At 32.6% G+C, this 16720-nt stretch overlaps 1 protein-coding gene across 9 annotated transcripts; it reads left to right on the top strand.

The window, feature by feature from the left end:
• Positions 1 to 4601: 4601 nt before the first annotated feature.
• On the top strand, positions 4602 to 14364 carry LOC101513161 (uncharacterized). Of its 9 annotated transcripts, none has more exons than XM_004497696.4 (11): positions 4607 to 4763; positions 5510 to 5642; positions 7237 to 8507; positions 9312 to 9882; positions 9983 to 10066; positions 10725 to 10925; positions 12049 to 12146; positions 13210 to 13309; positions 13445 to 13543; positions 13631 to 13732; positions 13862 to 14364. In XM_004497696.4, exons 2-10 carry the CDS (start codon positions 5577 to 5579, stop codon positions 13691 to 13693), a joined length of 2553 nt encoding a protein of 850 aa, XP_004497753.1. In that variant the 5' UTR covers positions 4607 to 4763; positions 5510 to 5576; the 3' UTR covers positions 13694 to 13732; positions 13862 to 14364. The 9 variants fall into 9 exon arrangements, 6 of the variants coding, with proteins under 6 accessions (XP_027189278.1, XP_004497754.1, XP_004497753.1 ...); XM_004497695.4 differs by having other exon boundaries at positions 13843 to 14364; XR_189710.4 differs by having other exon boundaries at positions 4608 to 4763; positions 13631 to 13768.
• The last annotated feature ends 2356 nt before the right edge of the window (positions 14365 to 16720 follow it).

The following is a 16720-nucleotide window of genomic DNA, read 5'->3' as shown; positions in this document are numbered from 1 at the left end:
GTCGATTTTACGTGAGAAACATTTACAGATATCAAAATCCATATGCTCATGGCACGTTGTTCCCCGCAGGAAATAATTTTATGAGTTCTATGTTTTGATATCGATGGTAGACCCTTTGATACAAGGTTTTGACAACCGGCTCATAGGAATATTTCAAGAATTTTTTAGAGCATGTGCAAAAGATTTCAAGAGGGGTTGTTAAGTACGACCGACACATTTGTGTTTGTTTATTTTGCATCCTTGTAGGTGTTGAGTCATGAAGAATGCACCATAGAAGTGGTGAATTTCTCATGGCAAAAATTTACACGACAAAGACGCAAAAACCAACACACAAGGTGGACGCCAACCAAACAGAATGGTGTTTGAAAGTGTAGGTCGCCAATTAAAACAAAATACTACCAATTAAATTCAATACCAATTGATGGATGAAAGCGATGGTGAAGTATGAGTGATACGATGAGGATACTAAAGATGAGAAACTCAACGGTAAAAAATGACAAACTCTATAGGGTTTCATGGAGTCGGCGCTCGCAAAAGCTAAGACTCTTTCTAACTAGATCAATCTCACGAACTTAACAATATACCAACTCTATTACTGAACTATTGATAATAAAATTTGTTGATAATAATTCAATGTACTTGTAATTTTATGATTATATCGGTTATAAATTGAGTACCACATGTTGGAATATTTTGTTAAATATTTTATTTAATGATTATATTCCAATATTATTATGTGGGAATATATCTTTATTTAATTATATTAGTTATTTACTAGTTATGAGTCTTTTATTAATTAGTGATAAAATATAGTAGTAAGTCTTATTAGATTTCTATTTTAATAATTAATTATTTAATTAATAGATATGAGTTCAATATGAGGGGATGTTATAGATGATCCATTTGAGAATAATGAGAACTTTTATTGGTGATCTCCTTATATATAGGCTACGATCCCCAATATAGTAAGACATATTGCAAATAGTCTTTTCTTCTCATCTAAAGAGCGTTAAGACATTAGGATTACCAGTTGAGGAAGAACCACAAGGCATCGAGCTCTCATTGCTCATCTCTACGTCTTGTGTTTTAGGATCGATATTTCGATACTATTGGAGATTATCATGAAGAGAGGATTAACTATGAATTTAGGTATTCCTAAAATCTAATATCTTTGATAAATCAATATTTTGTAAATCCTAAAGTACGTAGTCAATATTTTATGTTTGTTATTGATGTTTATAGCATGCTTCTTTCACTATTAAATTTCCACAATATAGTATATTTAGAATAAAGGTTGAAAAACACAAGAAAGAAGGAGTTTGAATTGTGTTTTACAGTTTTAAAAATTCTTGTATAAATTTGATGATTAAAAGCATAGAATAAATAAGTAGAGGAAATAGATAAATCACACAAAGATTTATATTGGTTCACCAACAAACTAGTATCTATGATCAGTCCCTTCATCCATAAGGATTTTCTCCAACAATTCAAATTGAATTACAACACTTAACTTCAACTAGTTAAGTCTTCTCAACTTCCAGTTTGCAGCTTCAAACCGTTGAGAAAAACAACCACTACCATACAAAGTTACAAATGAATGAGTTTGAGTTTTTGTAAAAAATATTTCTCACAAGAGGTTGTTTACAATGTAATGCTTTCAAATTTTTCTTTCTCAGCACTTAAATAAATTTTGAATAATTATTGAATGTTGTAGTACTTGTTGTGTTTTGTGTAATTGTTGTGTGTTGTTTTTTTCAAGTAAGAAAACATGTCCTTTTATATAGTTCTTCATGGTAAGGTCTGTGTCATATAGTTCTTCATGGTAAGGTCTGTGTCATTTAAAGGTAAGGCCTATGTACTTTCTTTCATAAATACAACATGTATTTTCATGGGTTTCAACAGCTAAACCGTTGAAGATAAATTTATCTATTGAACTTAGAACTAAATCACTGAAATCACTCCTCGTAACTTGAATGAGAACAGAGGAAGCAAATGGTACATGATTAGAGGATAAGATAATCATAGCATTATCTTACAGACCATTGAAGCATACAAATTTTGGATGATTATCAAATGATGCACACAACTTGTCACTCAAAGGATTAACTGTCATCAAATCATTTACTTTCATCCGAGCGTTGACTTCTTCAGAGGAATTGACTTTTTAGAATATTGACTTCTTCATGAACATTGATTGAGTGTTGACTTTCTCTAGATATGTTGATTTTATTATAGGCATTGAATTGCTTTAGAGGAAGACAAATCAGACACTTAATGTAGTCATCAGAGGCAACTTAGTTAGATGCTTGTTTGCATTTATGGAGGCAACTAAGTCAGACACTTGCTTGACTTTCTAGAGGCAAATGAGTCAAAAGCTTGCTTGACTTTCTAGAGGCAACTGAGTTAGACACTTTCTTGCATCTTCAAAGGTATTTGAATCAGAAACTTATCATAAGCGCGTATCACTAGACTTAGAGATGTATAGCATAAAAGCAAAGTTTTTGTGTTCCTTTGTATTGATTTGATAATAAAAGGATATAGCATAATGTCCTACATAAAACAATTCATCTTGAAATTGTACACTTAATTAAAATATTAATGCATTAATTTGTTTCCACAAAATACCATTTTTATTATCAAAATAAGATAAAAAATTGTTCTTCAAACCATCTTGGTTCTAAGAAAGAAAGCATGCCTTGTATGATGAATGTGAAAATTAATTCCATCTTAGCGGTATTAGAAATTTTTGTGACATAATATTTATACATTGTTGTCATATTACTTACGTGTCATGACAATAACTGACAAAAGAGAAAATTATCTTTAAAAATATGTAACAATTTGTATCTATTTTATGCAATCCAATGTTATTCTAAAATTTTGCATTTCCCTCTTAATGCAAATTAATTATAGGTTTAAATATGATTTTAGTCCTTCCAATTATAAGTCTTTTGATTTTAGTTCCTGTAAGTTTTTTTTGTTTATACTCAATTCCTGCAGTTTCAAAATTGTTGCTTTTAGTCTTTGATGACATACGCAGTTCAATAAAATTACGTCATGTGGTCCAACTAAAAACAATTGTTTTTGAGTTTGCAGGTACTGAACTCAAATATAAAAACTTATAGAAACTAAAATAAAAAATATGTTATAATTGTAATAACTATAATCATATTTAAACCTTAATTTTACATAGTTACAAGGAGAGATTTGTCATTAATGTAAATTGTAAACACAAATCTCATAAAATAAAATGGAGATAGTTTTACCACGCACCCAAAGCTTATACTCCTACCCCATATTTTATACAAACTACCTATTTTACCATTTTCTTTATTTTTTTTAAAAAACTTTTTCTACCTTACTAAATTCAATTTGAGTTCCAGAAAACTTAAAAAAAAAGTTGTTCGGAACACATATTTTTCAAAAAATTTGAACTTTGTACCGAAAACTTGAAATAAGTTTTTCGCTATACGAAATTCAAATTTTTTGAAACACATGAGTTTTAGAAACTTTTTTTTTTTTTTTTAAGTTTTCTGAAACCTAAGTTGAATTTAGCGTGGTAGAAAAAAACCATTTTTTTGAAAAAGATGGTAAAATAGGTAGTTTATATAAAATATTGGGTATAAGTGCGAGGATACATGGTAAAATTTTTTAAAATGGACGATGATTTACTTACAAATAACTTAATTGTTTACACCAAAAAAAGATATTCCTAATATTTTTAATACAACATCAATTATATGAATTTAACTCTTTAAAAGATTATCGAACTCAATTTTTTAAATGACCATTGTCATTTGTTATTTCCTCTTTACTTCTTTAATTTATATTTTGTATAAGTAAAAATTATTATAATCTTTTTCTTATTAGTTAAATTTAATATATTATTTTAAAAAAATATTTTTTCTTTTTATTTGTCCCTCACAAAATTATAAATAACTCCACAGATGATTATCAATATTCCATATTATGTGACAACTCAAATATACAAGTATTGTTAAAATACTTATAGAAATATTATTTGTCGATTTGCGTGGATATTCTACTACCGTTATGAAATTGATTAAAGTTTTTTTATTATTTCAAATTAGTGAGAGTTTGCTATACCATTTTTAAATGTTTGAGTTTATGTAAACACCATCTTGTATAAAAATACAAATTTGACATATATGATTTGTATTCCCTCCCTTTCAAATATAACTTTTGCAAGGTTAAAGTTTATTTTTATTTGGACATCTCTTAAACTCAAATATTAATATGATTTGTCAAATTGCAAGAAGAAAAATGTTTAAAAGAGATGCTAAATATTATTATATATTTATGTACAATTAAAAAATTTTAAATTTTTAAATTTAAAATAAAATATTTAATATAATAATATTGATATTTATTTATCAAACTAGTATTTAAAGATAAAAATTATAAATTTTGAGAGTGTACTTTTATTATTTTACAGTGTACTTCCGTTATTTTTTTACAAGTCCTTCCTTTTAAAAAGAAACTTAGGATTGAGGCGAAATTTGATTTCACCGCCCAATGCCATGTGGTTGTTATCTTAATATCTTCTTGTTTAAGCTTTTGGGCTCTTTCCAGTTTCCACAACTTAAATTCACCGAATCAAACCGACCCGATTAACCCGACCCGATTAACCCGACCCGAATTCACATTTTCTTCCATCGCAACAGATCGAACCCGCTAACCGCACTTATAAATTCTCATGCCTTTCTCTCTCTTTCTCACTTTTCAATCTTGCTACTAATCAGGTATTTTTTTTTTTAATATTTTATTTTATTGTTTGAATTCTGTTTTTTAAAATACGTTAGATTTTTTTTCTTTTCATTTATCATTTAGTAATTTCTTTTGCATGTTTTCTTTCGGGTTTTGAACAATTCGATCTTTTTTTTCCCAATCAATAGGTATTGTCAAATTCTTATTAACTTGGATTGATGGTGCTTCGCTTTGTTTTCTAATTTTTCGTGCATTTGTTTGAAGTTTCAGTTTTATTTAATTATTTGTCTGGTTTTGTGATAAGGTTATACCATGAAAAATCATGTTGATGCAGTGAAGCAACTTCATTTTCAGTTTTATTTAATTATTTCTATGATTTTGTGATACGTTAATGCCATGAATAATTATCCCACCCCTTTGTGATTATTGAACTCATCAATCAGTGAAGTCAGATTATTGTTTATAGTGAATTTATGGGATTTCATTTTTTTTGATGAGAAATGAACATTTCCTTCAATTTTGAATTCATCTTTTTGTTTTCTTAGGGTAGGCATTTTGCTTTCACTTCAATTTTTACTGGGTTTAGTTTCGAATTTCAACTGCAATTGCTCATCTATGCTTTCCTTTAGGGCTCATTTCAAAATTGTTGTCTCCTATTCAAACTGTCATGTTGAGTGTTGATTGTGGCTTTCAGAAACAGGTTGAATTGTTTTATAGGTTTATATTTGAATTTGTGACCCCTGAGCCCTAGGTTCTAACCCTCATTTTTTTTTGGTGATAGATGAAACTAGGGTTTTAATTTGCAGTTGCGGTTATGTTAAGGCTATGCGAGCTGATGAGGGCCAACAATGGCCTATGTGGTCTGCAATCACAGACTGAGATGCTGTGGCCAGCTGGCAGCACCACATTATGTGGTCTGCAATTTAAAACACTGGATGAAATATCTACTTTGTTTACTGCATTTGTGTATGACTGGAAAAATTAGTTCTATGATCATTATCCATTGTCTTTCACTAGAATAGATGATCATGAGATTTCTATTCCATCATGCTTAGCATCTTTAGATCATGGTTTATTAATTTAAAGTCAGAATCAAAATTGTCGTGTAGCTTAACTTTGATGGGGTGCACCATAATGTAATTTATTATTCATGATTAGGTGTATGCTTGGTTTTTTCCCCACTTTTCTAAAGCCCTAAAGTGCTTGTTGTAAAGAAAACTGAAAGTTACGAATTTCAAATTTTGAAAAATTTGGATATAGGATTTTTTTTGGTGCTTCATCAAAAGCTAAAATTTTGTAAAACTTAACTTTCCAAAAGTTTTTTTATCCGTAGAAATATGAACTATTTTTTTACTCACAGAAAGGGGTGGTGGTAAGCTTTAGATTTGTCCTGTTGGTGCTAATTTTTTTATATTAATACACTGCAACATTTATTTAATTATATTTTACCAATTTGTTAACTATTAGGATACTGGATTTGGCCTTAGCCCAACAGATGGGCTGAATCGGGGATTACTGAGGTGACCAGTTATTTAGAGTAGGCAGTACAGTTAGAGGGAAGGGCTAGTATGGCATTATAGATTATTTTATTTTAGAACCTTAGAGGTTGGGCAGAGCGAATAATCTTTTCTATGAGGAGCATTAACTCAGGGCTACAGGGGAATTTTATTCTGTAATAGTTACTTTTTCCAATAAATAACACTATTTCTGTTTCACTGTAATTCTGGTTCTATCAATAATGAAATTATTTTTGGGTATATATGAAAATGTGGACACAGTACCCCCTGAAATGTCTTTTTTTATCTTGATGTAAGCTCAAAATCAGTTCCTCATCCTTTCTTACACTGTTCTGCTGCTATGGCATTTTGGAATTCTTTGTTCAGTATTTTTGGAGTGCGTTGGGTGTGCTCAAGATGCTTGCACAGTGCAATTTTTTAGATGTCAAATATTCAAATGCGCATTGTTTTCTACCCTTTGGCGTGTATGGTTAGAGGTGTGAGATTCCATTTTTGGGGATTTTTCTTTATATAAGCAACTGCGTTCAGATAAGATTAGACATTTAGCTACCATATAGTGTTAAGTGCATGGTCCTATGGCGTTTTCGAAAAAAATATGTTGAGGAATTGGATTGTCTTGCTACACTGATATCTTTGGTTTTCTGATGTTTGTTTCTTCTCTTCTTTTAAGGAGGATCTCTTATTCTTCACTCTTGTTGTATTATTCTTCACTTTGTCTTTTTGAATATCTTCTCTTAAATTATTTTGGTTAAAGTGTCTTTCATATACCCACAAAATATTTTGTTATATTCCTGGCAATCATTTTTATGCTCAATATTGTGGAGTGAAGTGTTTATTTCTTTATTTCTTGTTCATTTGTGGAATTTGTATATCCAGAGTTCTTTCAGTCTGTAGAACATTTTAATTTTAATGCAAATAAGTTGCTGTCAATTATAATTATTTATGTTTTATGGGATTTTCTTGATAGTTATATATATAAAATGAAAAACAGGGTATGGAGGAGAATATGGAATTTGTTCATATTGCGGATGTTCCTGATACTCCGGATAGATCAAATGCTGGGAACAATGATGTTCCTGATACTCCGGATAGATCAAATGCTGGGAACAATGATCGAAAATGCGTTGGTAATCTTGAGAAGAGGGAGAAGGGTTTTCCTGTTACTGATGAAATAAGTAACTGCAGCAACTATATAATATTGTCCCCAGATAAACCTTATCCTTCTCAGAAGGGTCCCATCTTTAGGAGAGCTCAAACTGAGAAAGTTTTTGGACTTGGGACATCACGCTCTAGTGGAGCTGAAAAGATGGAGAAAGGGAAAACTATAAGCTCTAAGATTCCTTCTATGTCATCTCACCATGGGCATATTTCTGTTTTTGATTTGACTGAAGAGAGTGGACAGTTCCAACAACCAAAATCAGCTTTCTCACATTGTGGATCGAGAGATAACACAATTGAAGACAAGAAAGAATTGAAAGCAAGTATTGGGAGTTCTTCAACCTCGGGTAGACCTCATCCTTCTCAAAATGCTCCCATCTTTAGGAGAGCTCAAACTGAGAAAGTTTTTGGATTTGGGACATCACACTCCAAAGTTGAAAAGATGGAGAAAGGGAAAACTGTAAGCTCTAAGATTCCTCCTAAGTCATCTCACGGGCGTATTCCTGTTTTAGATTTGACTGAAGAGAGTGGAAAGTTCCAACAACCAAAACCAGCTCTCTCACATTGTGGATCAAGAGATAACATGATTGAAGACAAGAAAGAATTGAAAGCAAGTATTGGGAATTCTACGTTACCATTAATCACCGATTCTTCTAATACATCAAGAGATGCCTTCACTGGAAAGTGTAAATTAGATGACAAAACACTTCCAGGTCCTAATATATTTATGGACCGTGGCAAGAGTATTTCTCTGTTTAATGATTCACAATCTCAATCGAAAGCTGAAAAACATGTTTCTTTGCCTTCTCGTCTCTCCACTGCTCCAATAGGTAGAGGGCACAAGAGATTGGTAAGAAATGGGTGCATTTCACCTCAAAATATTGCAACTAGGGCAAAACAATCAGCTGAACAGAGCAGCCTTCAAACCAATAATGTGGCACAGATCCGTGCTGGGCATTCAGTTTCTAGCAATACAACATCTCAAATTAGTGTTGGTGATATAGTTGCTGAAGAGAGAGGTAGTGGTAGAGTGAAAGGAAAGGGAGTACTTGTTCATCCTTCATCCCATGGAACTAATGCTGGAGCTATTCACACTGATAGCAGGTAATCTGGCTGTGTTTCAGATTGAAGTGTTTCTTGGTCAACGACCTTGGGGTCATATCACCTTTTCCCAAAAATCTTGCTGCCTTTGCACCAAGAGTTAGGCAAGGTTCCTCGGCATGCATTTATTAAATATATGAATAACCTGTTAATAAATTCATAAATGAAAAAACAATTTGGAAAGACAACCAAACTATCCAATTTGCAATTTTTAAAAAAATTGGGTTCGTTTCGTCATTTATTTTCTTGGTCTATTTGTTGCCAGCATAAATTTGTATGCTTTTGGACATTAAATTTGCCAGATATTGTTTCATTAGGTTTTATGAAGTCCATGCATTAATAGGTAGTCACTGTTGAACTATGCCTTCCACAATGAAGGCAAGGGAGTATTTTAGATAAATGGATGTGATTTCAACTTTTGAAGCCACACCTGAAAATGAAATTAGATTACTTCTTTCATTACTTAAACTCAAATTGCATGAGTGGTTCAAATTGCATGAAATTAGATTACCATGGATGTAATCTTGACTATTTGAACCTAAAAAATTTTAAATTGCACTGACTTGTTGGAACATGGTAAAGTCTATGTTAAAGGCACATTTAGTCAGAATTAGGGGTGGTTAACTAATTTTGAAACCTGATGTCTGTAGACTTATTTTGGAAAGTAAAATGAGTCAAATGACATGACATTTAGACATATATGTCAAGTTTCTTTTTGATTGCCTAAATGTTTATATCATCCCATCTGTCATTTCTTTTGACTATTTTATGATGAGATTAAGGACATTCAAAGTGCGTCTTTTGCAGCCCTGCGATCAATTATGAAGAGGCCAGTGGTACCAGTAATAATTCAAGAAATTCATTTGAAAACTGGGAGAGACAAGGTGGTTGGAGAAATTATAATGTTGGAAGATTTATTAACAGGCAGAATATAAACAGACCGGACAGAAGTTACACTGAGAGCAGTCAAAGTGGCCACGGTGTTCCTGGTTCTCTATCTCATCATACACCTCAACCAGCCTCACTGATTAATCCAGAGGTAGGTCAGTCAACTACACCTCATCCTACTGCTGACTCACTGACCAAAAGGCAAAGGAAACGTGAATCATCTTCTAGAAATTCTAGTGAAGCATCTCATAGTTCTAAAACTATAATTGGAAATTCATCTGGGGAAGCATCATGTTCATCATGGAACCGTGTCTTGGATCCTGAATTAGATGAGTTGTTTACCATACCAAGTTTCACTAATGGACTTAATGAAGGTTTAAATGACATTGGCAACAATAGTTCGGATGCTCGGGCAAGGCAATTAGAAGCAGATGAGATATTGGCACGTGAACTCCAAGAACAACTGTATCATGATTTTGAAGGCAGTGGGGTCAGCTATCTTCTTTTGCTCAATTTTTATGTAAGTTGTCATTTAAGACTTTAAGCATGTACTTATTTACTATAACTTGTTATCGGTTGATTTTCTGCAGATGGATGAACATTTAGCTTGGCAGCTGCAGCATGCAGGGGATCTTCTGCATACATCAATTGATAGTCACGAGATACCTCATCCTGTAACTAAGTCTCTCCCTGTTTTTCTCTGATTTAAATATATATTAGAGATCTCCTTTCTTTATAAGCAAAATTTCTTTTATGAGTTATACCAAATATCGTGTTAGTAAGATGCTTTCTTTTGTATATTGACACTAAAATGACCTGTGCCTAATTTGCTGTCAATTTTTCCTCTGTATGTCATGATTTACTCATTTTCTAAGTATATTTTAAGAGACTCAAATGTGGAATTTAAAGGAGGGAGTGCCAAGTGCACTTGAAAGCACATTAAAAATATCAGTAACTAACCAGAAGTCATAAGGGATTTGCAATGAGTAAGGTTTGCTGTTATTTGTATCCATATCATTGATCATTGATAGGCTGCAAGAAAAATATTAGTAACTAACCAGAACTCATAATTTTAAACAGTAGGGCTCGGTATTTTCTGGTTTCTTATCCAACATCCTACTGATCATATGTAGCTCTCCCCTTTCACTCCCACATTTGACTAGTGGAATTGGTATCTTGAACCTTGAACATGCCCCTTAAGTCCTTAACTTATCAAAGTATGGATTATATATAGAGAATTGGTAACTGATTGCTGCCAGAGTAACGAGTTTGTTATTTGTGCAGCAGTGCTTAATGTGTTATATAATGGTCTATCTATATTTATTTATACAGGCACGGATTCCAAGGGAAAATAGACAGCCTCGTTCACGACCTCATCAAGATCCTTCAAATAGGAGGAGAACTGTGCCTCAAGTTCCTCATACTAATAGAATTTCACAGTTGAGGAGTCGCATGACAACTCGGTCGTCAAGACCTGCCATATCATCTAGAGGAAGGCGCCCTCGGTTTCCTCTAGATATGGACCTAGACATGGTATTTTCTTACCATTTCCCCTGTTTCTTTTCTTATTTTACCTCTCTGGATGCAATGTTGATTTTGTAATGTTATTTTTCTTGTAATGTTCTCATTTGAATATCGTTTTTAGTGCTTTTATATTTCCTAGAAGGAATCTTTTATAAATCAAAAGATCATTATCTTGATTTTTGGTTGAGTCTCTTCACTGCTACTTTTTCTATGGTTGTTGTGAATGTGTAGGCCTAATCCTTAGTAGATTCTCTATCTTCATTTAGTTTACTTTAGGTCATATACATTGGATGTCCTTGGATCGAGATCCATAGGGGATGATAGATGTAATATGTAACACTTGTTTTGCACCCTGATTTATTTTTGCTATTGATATGGTATCATTATTCTCCTTTACCCTTAGAACTTTCCTTGCACAAGACATCAATATTAGTTTTACCATAGACTCTTGTTCACTCTGGGTAGTTTGGATGGAGAGAAAGAGAAATGATGATGGGTTTGGTTTGAGGATGTTTTCAGTTCTTGTTTTATATTTTTCACCAATAATTAAAATAATACATCATTGTTTTCGTTTTGTTTCCTATCTTCAAAAGGAATACAAACAAAACATGAGAAATGAATGTAAATTTGAAAATAAGTTTTGGGACAAAGTGATAATTTGTGGTTATTACTCTCCAAGTCTCTCTACGCATGCCACATCAGGTTCCACATAAAAGAGATATACTGAATTAAGATGGTATTATGCATTAGTTGCTAAACATTTTCATTATGGGATTATTTAGGGAAAAATTAAACTTGAGGGACAAAAGTAAAATCTCTAAAAGAAGTGAAGTACACAGTTCTATTTTGCCTTAACTTTTAGCATAATGTAATTATTATTATTTTTGTTTTGCTCATCTTATTATTCACATGTTTATCCCTGCAAATTTGTTTTTTTCGATAATTTATATTTTAAAAAGAATTTATACTAAATGTCAACATAAACATTCGGCTCTCTTAACATACACTCCTTACTTGTGTACATCAGAATTTTATTCTCATTTATTTTTTTATTTTATTTAATCTGTTCAAATTAGGTTCTATTGGATATATATAGTTTGTTGTCAATGCTTATCTATCTCTCTTATTGCAGAGACTTGATATATTGGAAGCATTAGAGGATGCAGTAGGGGATTTTAATGATATGGGAATGGCTGATGACATCCTTAATGCTCATCGTGATTTCAATGAGTAAGCTTTTAGTGAATATATTCATGCACATAAGTTATGTTTCCATATTCTTGTGTAGAATGACACCTGACAGGGTTTGCTCATTGCATCATTAACAAGGTGTCTCATAATCTCATTTAACATATACATTTTGAATCATCAATATTCCTTTTATGTTAGAATATATGAAGTATCTCAGAATATCTTAATATCATTGTAGCATATCTAATTATCTCATAGGATTAGTTTCTTATCTTACAGTATATCTGAATATTAGTTTTCATATTATATAATTATTATCATGGTTTGTTTCTCTTATTGATTAGGATTAGGAGTCGTGCATCTCTATAAATAATAGTTAGTGCTCTTTTGTATCAAGTCATTATCAGTTATATTACATCATTATCATATTCAGAGTCCTTATTATTTCTCTTATCCAATAACTTCAACACAGTTTCAAAGCAATGCCATCCTCCGCGATCTGTCCAGTCACGATTCCATTGTTGTAATCCGAAAAGGTTGGAACTCTAATTGGTCACCTCTTCTGCCGTGTTTCTTTTTTCCAACATCACTATTACCACTTCTGGTTACTCCACCACCATCCCATCAGCAGGCACCACCCTAAAAGTCAGAAAAATTTCCAGTGAAGCTGTGCGTGTTGATTTATTGATTTGAGACGCGAGCACCCACTTTTTGGCTTCATTTACCCCTTTCTAGTGTCGTTTTCTCTCACTTCTTGGGTGACCCATGACTAGTCTGCTTGTGGTTGACACTGTTCAAAGTTGCTCTCCACAAAATTTCCTTTATTTTTTTGTTTAGTGGTTCTGGCCACATTTCTGACTCACTCTAGCCCATTTCCCAAATACTCTTGGCCTCATCCTTTTTCCCAAGTAAATTGGCCCTGTTTTTGTCCCGCCATTGGGCATGAGTTTTCTTTTTCTTGATATCTGGATTAGTGGATTTTCTTATGAAGTTTATGTGTGTAGTAGCTTCACAAATGTCTAGGGAATGCTTTTTCTCGCTTTATTCTGTTTGCATGAAAATAAACATTAGAATTTCATGCTTTCCTCGTGCCGTCATGCAGAGATGACTATGAAATGTTATTGGCCCTTGACGATCACAATCACCAGCATACTGGTGCATCTGTCAATCAAATCAATAGCTTGCCACAGTCCACCATCCAGGTAACAACTCCCCTCTCCGTTTTTTAGAACCTTCTTCTGTTGTCAGTTTTTCAGTTTTGGAACAAAGAACCAGCTGTCAAAGGGAACTAATTGTTGTGGAGTTCAACACTAATTAATGTTGTCCATTTGCCACAGACTGACAACTTCATAGAGGATTGTGCCATATGTCTTGAGACCCCAGCCAAGGGAGAAATTATTCGCCACCTTCCTTGTTTGCATAAATTTCACAAAGACGTAAGACTATCAAAAGAATCTATTTATTTGCTATTTTATTTGAAGAAATTGTCAGAATGCTTATGTGTATTAACCTGCTTATGGCAGTGTATTGATCCTTGGCTTGGTAGGAAGAAGTCGTGCCCGGTGTGCAAGTCATCTATCACCTAACTATGCTTGGGATTTAAATAGTTCATTTATCATGCTGGGGTGAGTTATCTCAGCGGTCTCATTTTATCTTTCAAGGTAAAGAAAAGCATGAACAATTTGTTTCTGCTTTGAAGTTGTAATTGTAATAAGGACATACTTCCTTTTTACAGTGTACTATCTTGTCTTTAGATATCAAAAGGTGAATAGAAAGGCATAGAAAAATCTGCAAGTTGATAACTCTATTGGTGCTGATGATCTACTGTTATTGTCTTTTGAACTATGGTTAGTTCTGGGATTGCATATCAAGATAACTGTTCTGAATTGAATGGATTGTGCATATCAAGATAACTGTTCTGAACTGCAAATTCCAAGGCTGTATTGTTTCCAAGTCAGAAGTGTTACAACTTGACGGAAACACAAGGTGACAAATATTATGGGATTGAAAATTAATTTCCATGTGGTAATGTTAAAGATGTATTATTTGGCACTGGCATGAGCGTAGTTTTTTTCCTTCTTTTGATTGTATGCCAAGAGCTTGCTTACATGATCTTCAGTGAGGCCAGGTGAAAGTTTCATGAACCAATAATTGGCATTTGGATGTGTAAAAACCCCTTGAAAGCAAAGAAAAATGTAGGTCGGTTAAACTCCATAGCAATTTCCTCTTGTAAAATGAAAATATATTTTTGCTTTTATTATCGGTTCAAGAAATTGAACATGTTAAACTTGAGTGGTTTTCTTTTCAAAAACATAAAAATGGCTAAATTGTATCAAATTTTCATGCTAGTAATGTCTATCCAATCCAAGTAATTATTTAAGTGTTCAAGATAAAATTTTATTTAAAATGGTCATTTCCAATTTCTCGGTACTTTTATATAAACTAAATGATGCGATTAGGTCTTTAATTCAAATATTGAAGAGAATAAGGTTTAAATAAATAGTGTAAAGAATATGTAGGCCGTAAGATCATATGTTGAACTATAATGGTGTTTATACTACACAACTTAAATGTTCTGAGTACCGGTATAAAAATGATCGAAAATTGAAATTATGGTGGCAAGACGAATGAGCAGAACTTTTCAAGAAGTTGGCCAAAATTAGACTGTGTTGCTGATTGGGTAGTCGGTTGGCTAAAGGAGAGACGTTATTTGAAACAAAGCATGTCAATCCAATAGATTCATTTTATATTTAATAAAGAGAAGTTAATTGATTTTTGCTCAGTCTTAGCCTTTGAATTTTATTTAGAATTAGGAGGATTTATAAACCTTTTATGAAGAAACTATAAAATATTATGCATATCCACTTGTGGATATTTATTTATTTTTATGGTGGACTACGATACTACAAATGTCAGTTGCAATATAATTTAGTATTTCTTTTTTATGATTAAAAAGAAATTATATTAAATGAAAGTTGAGAATGATAATTTCCAATATTATACATAAAAAATGAATCTAACAAAGAAAATGGTAGGTACACCATTTGAACAAAAAAGCTAATCTCTTTGAAAGGAGAATAACTAAAAGAGCGGGCTTAGTCTATCTAATGCAATATAGAGATAATCTCTTTGAAATGGATAAACAAAAGAGTAAATTGAGTATAACCTTTCTTGTTCATAGAGAGGAGGGTCAGTGAGTCGGTTTCAAAAATAACATTATGAAATCATTTATCACGAATCAATAAAACATCAATGCGAAAAACCCACATTTAAAAAAATAAGGAGCTACTGAACGTCACTTTGCAGATCATATATAAACTCACAATTACGGTCACAGAGGATTCTCCTAGAAGCTGATGAGCCATAAATATGGGTGTAAGCCCCATCAACATTCATCTTCATAACCCTCACAAGGATTTAATCCATGATTTTTGATTAACGTTAATCAAGTTCTGCTTTAGAACCTTACTATTGATCAAAGAGTTACGAATAAAGTCAACTTGGTTACAAATGTAATGCCACAAATCACTCCTCATCTTTGTACTATTGGAGAAAACCAATATATATATATATATATATATATATATATATATATATTTTATTATTTATTTTTATCTTTCCTGAGTTCATTAACCACCACATCAAAGAACGTTTTTCATCCCCCAAGGATATTTCCATTGTCATTATGAATAAGATTCCATTAAAGCCAAGCATAACTGCCTAGAATTTACTTCAAAATCCAAGTTTAATAACTCTATTCCTTAGTAGTTGGACATCCTCACAATCCCCCACGACGTGCATAAGGGTATCAGGTGTAGAGAGACAACACTGACAGATGTCGTCGGAGGCCATGCCTCTATGATATCTCTCAACATTTGTCAGAAATTAATGTGTGTCATCTTCCAAAGCGCCGTCTTAACTCTAGATGGGACTTGCCAATTCCAAACTTCCTTGAACAATATTATCGAGTCAACATTGGTCTCATGGTTTGTGAGGTTATTATAGGATGACTTAAGAGTAAATTGACCATCAGTGGTTGACAATCATGTGGGAAAATCTGGACTCAAGCATAATTTGTTGCAATTTACTCCAATTCAAATTTGTACCATTGGTGTAACTCAATAAGAAAACTCAGGTTCTTTAGGTGGAATGACTTGAGGTATTGATTCAGCAAACTTCCCATAGCCTAGTATCTAGTGGTCATTCTAAAATTTTGTAGAATGAACATTATAAATAATTCATTGCACATTACTTTCAGTATTGAGCCACACTTTACAAATATTTCCCAAAGTATTTTAAGTGATGTTGTGTTGTTGGATAAGAGGGGTCTTCATAATGCCACAAATATACTTGATTCAGACTAGTTGAACCCATAATATGTCTCTGTCTACAATCAGTTGCTAAACAAGTTTGGTCATATATGCCTGATTGAGGATTTTGAGATTCTTGAGGCCAAGTCCACCTTCTTTCTTTGGCTTGCAAATTGTTTCTCAATAGATCAAATGACATGCTCTATGTTCAATTGTACTACCCTAGATGAATTTGCGACATAATCTCTCAACTTTGTCACAAAAAGAACTAGGAATTCACATGATTTGCATCACATAAGCAGG

The sequence above is a fragment of the Cicer arietinum genome, chromosome 4 (genome assembly GCF_000331145.2).
Source record: "Cicer arietinum cultivar CDC Frontier isolate Library 1 chromosome 4, Cicar.CDCFrontier_v2.0, whole genome shotgun sequence".
NCBI classification, from domain to species: Eukaryota; Viridiplantae; Streptophyta; class Magnoliopsida; order Fabales; family Fabaceae; genus Cicer; species Cicer arietinum.
The sequence above is the reverse complement of the archived record's forward strand: the minus strand, read 5'-3'. Positions and strand labels throughout refer to the sequence as shown.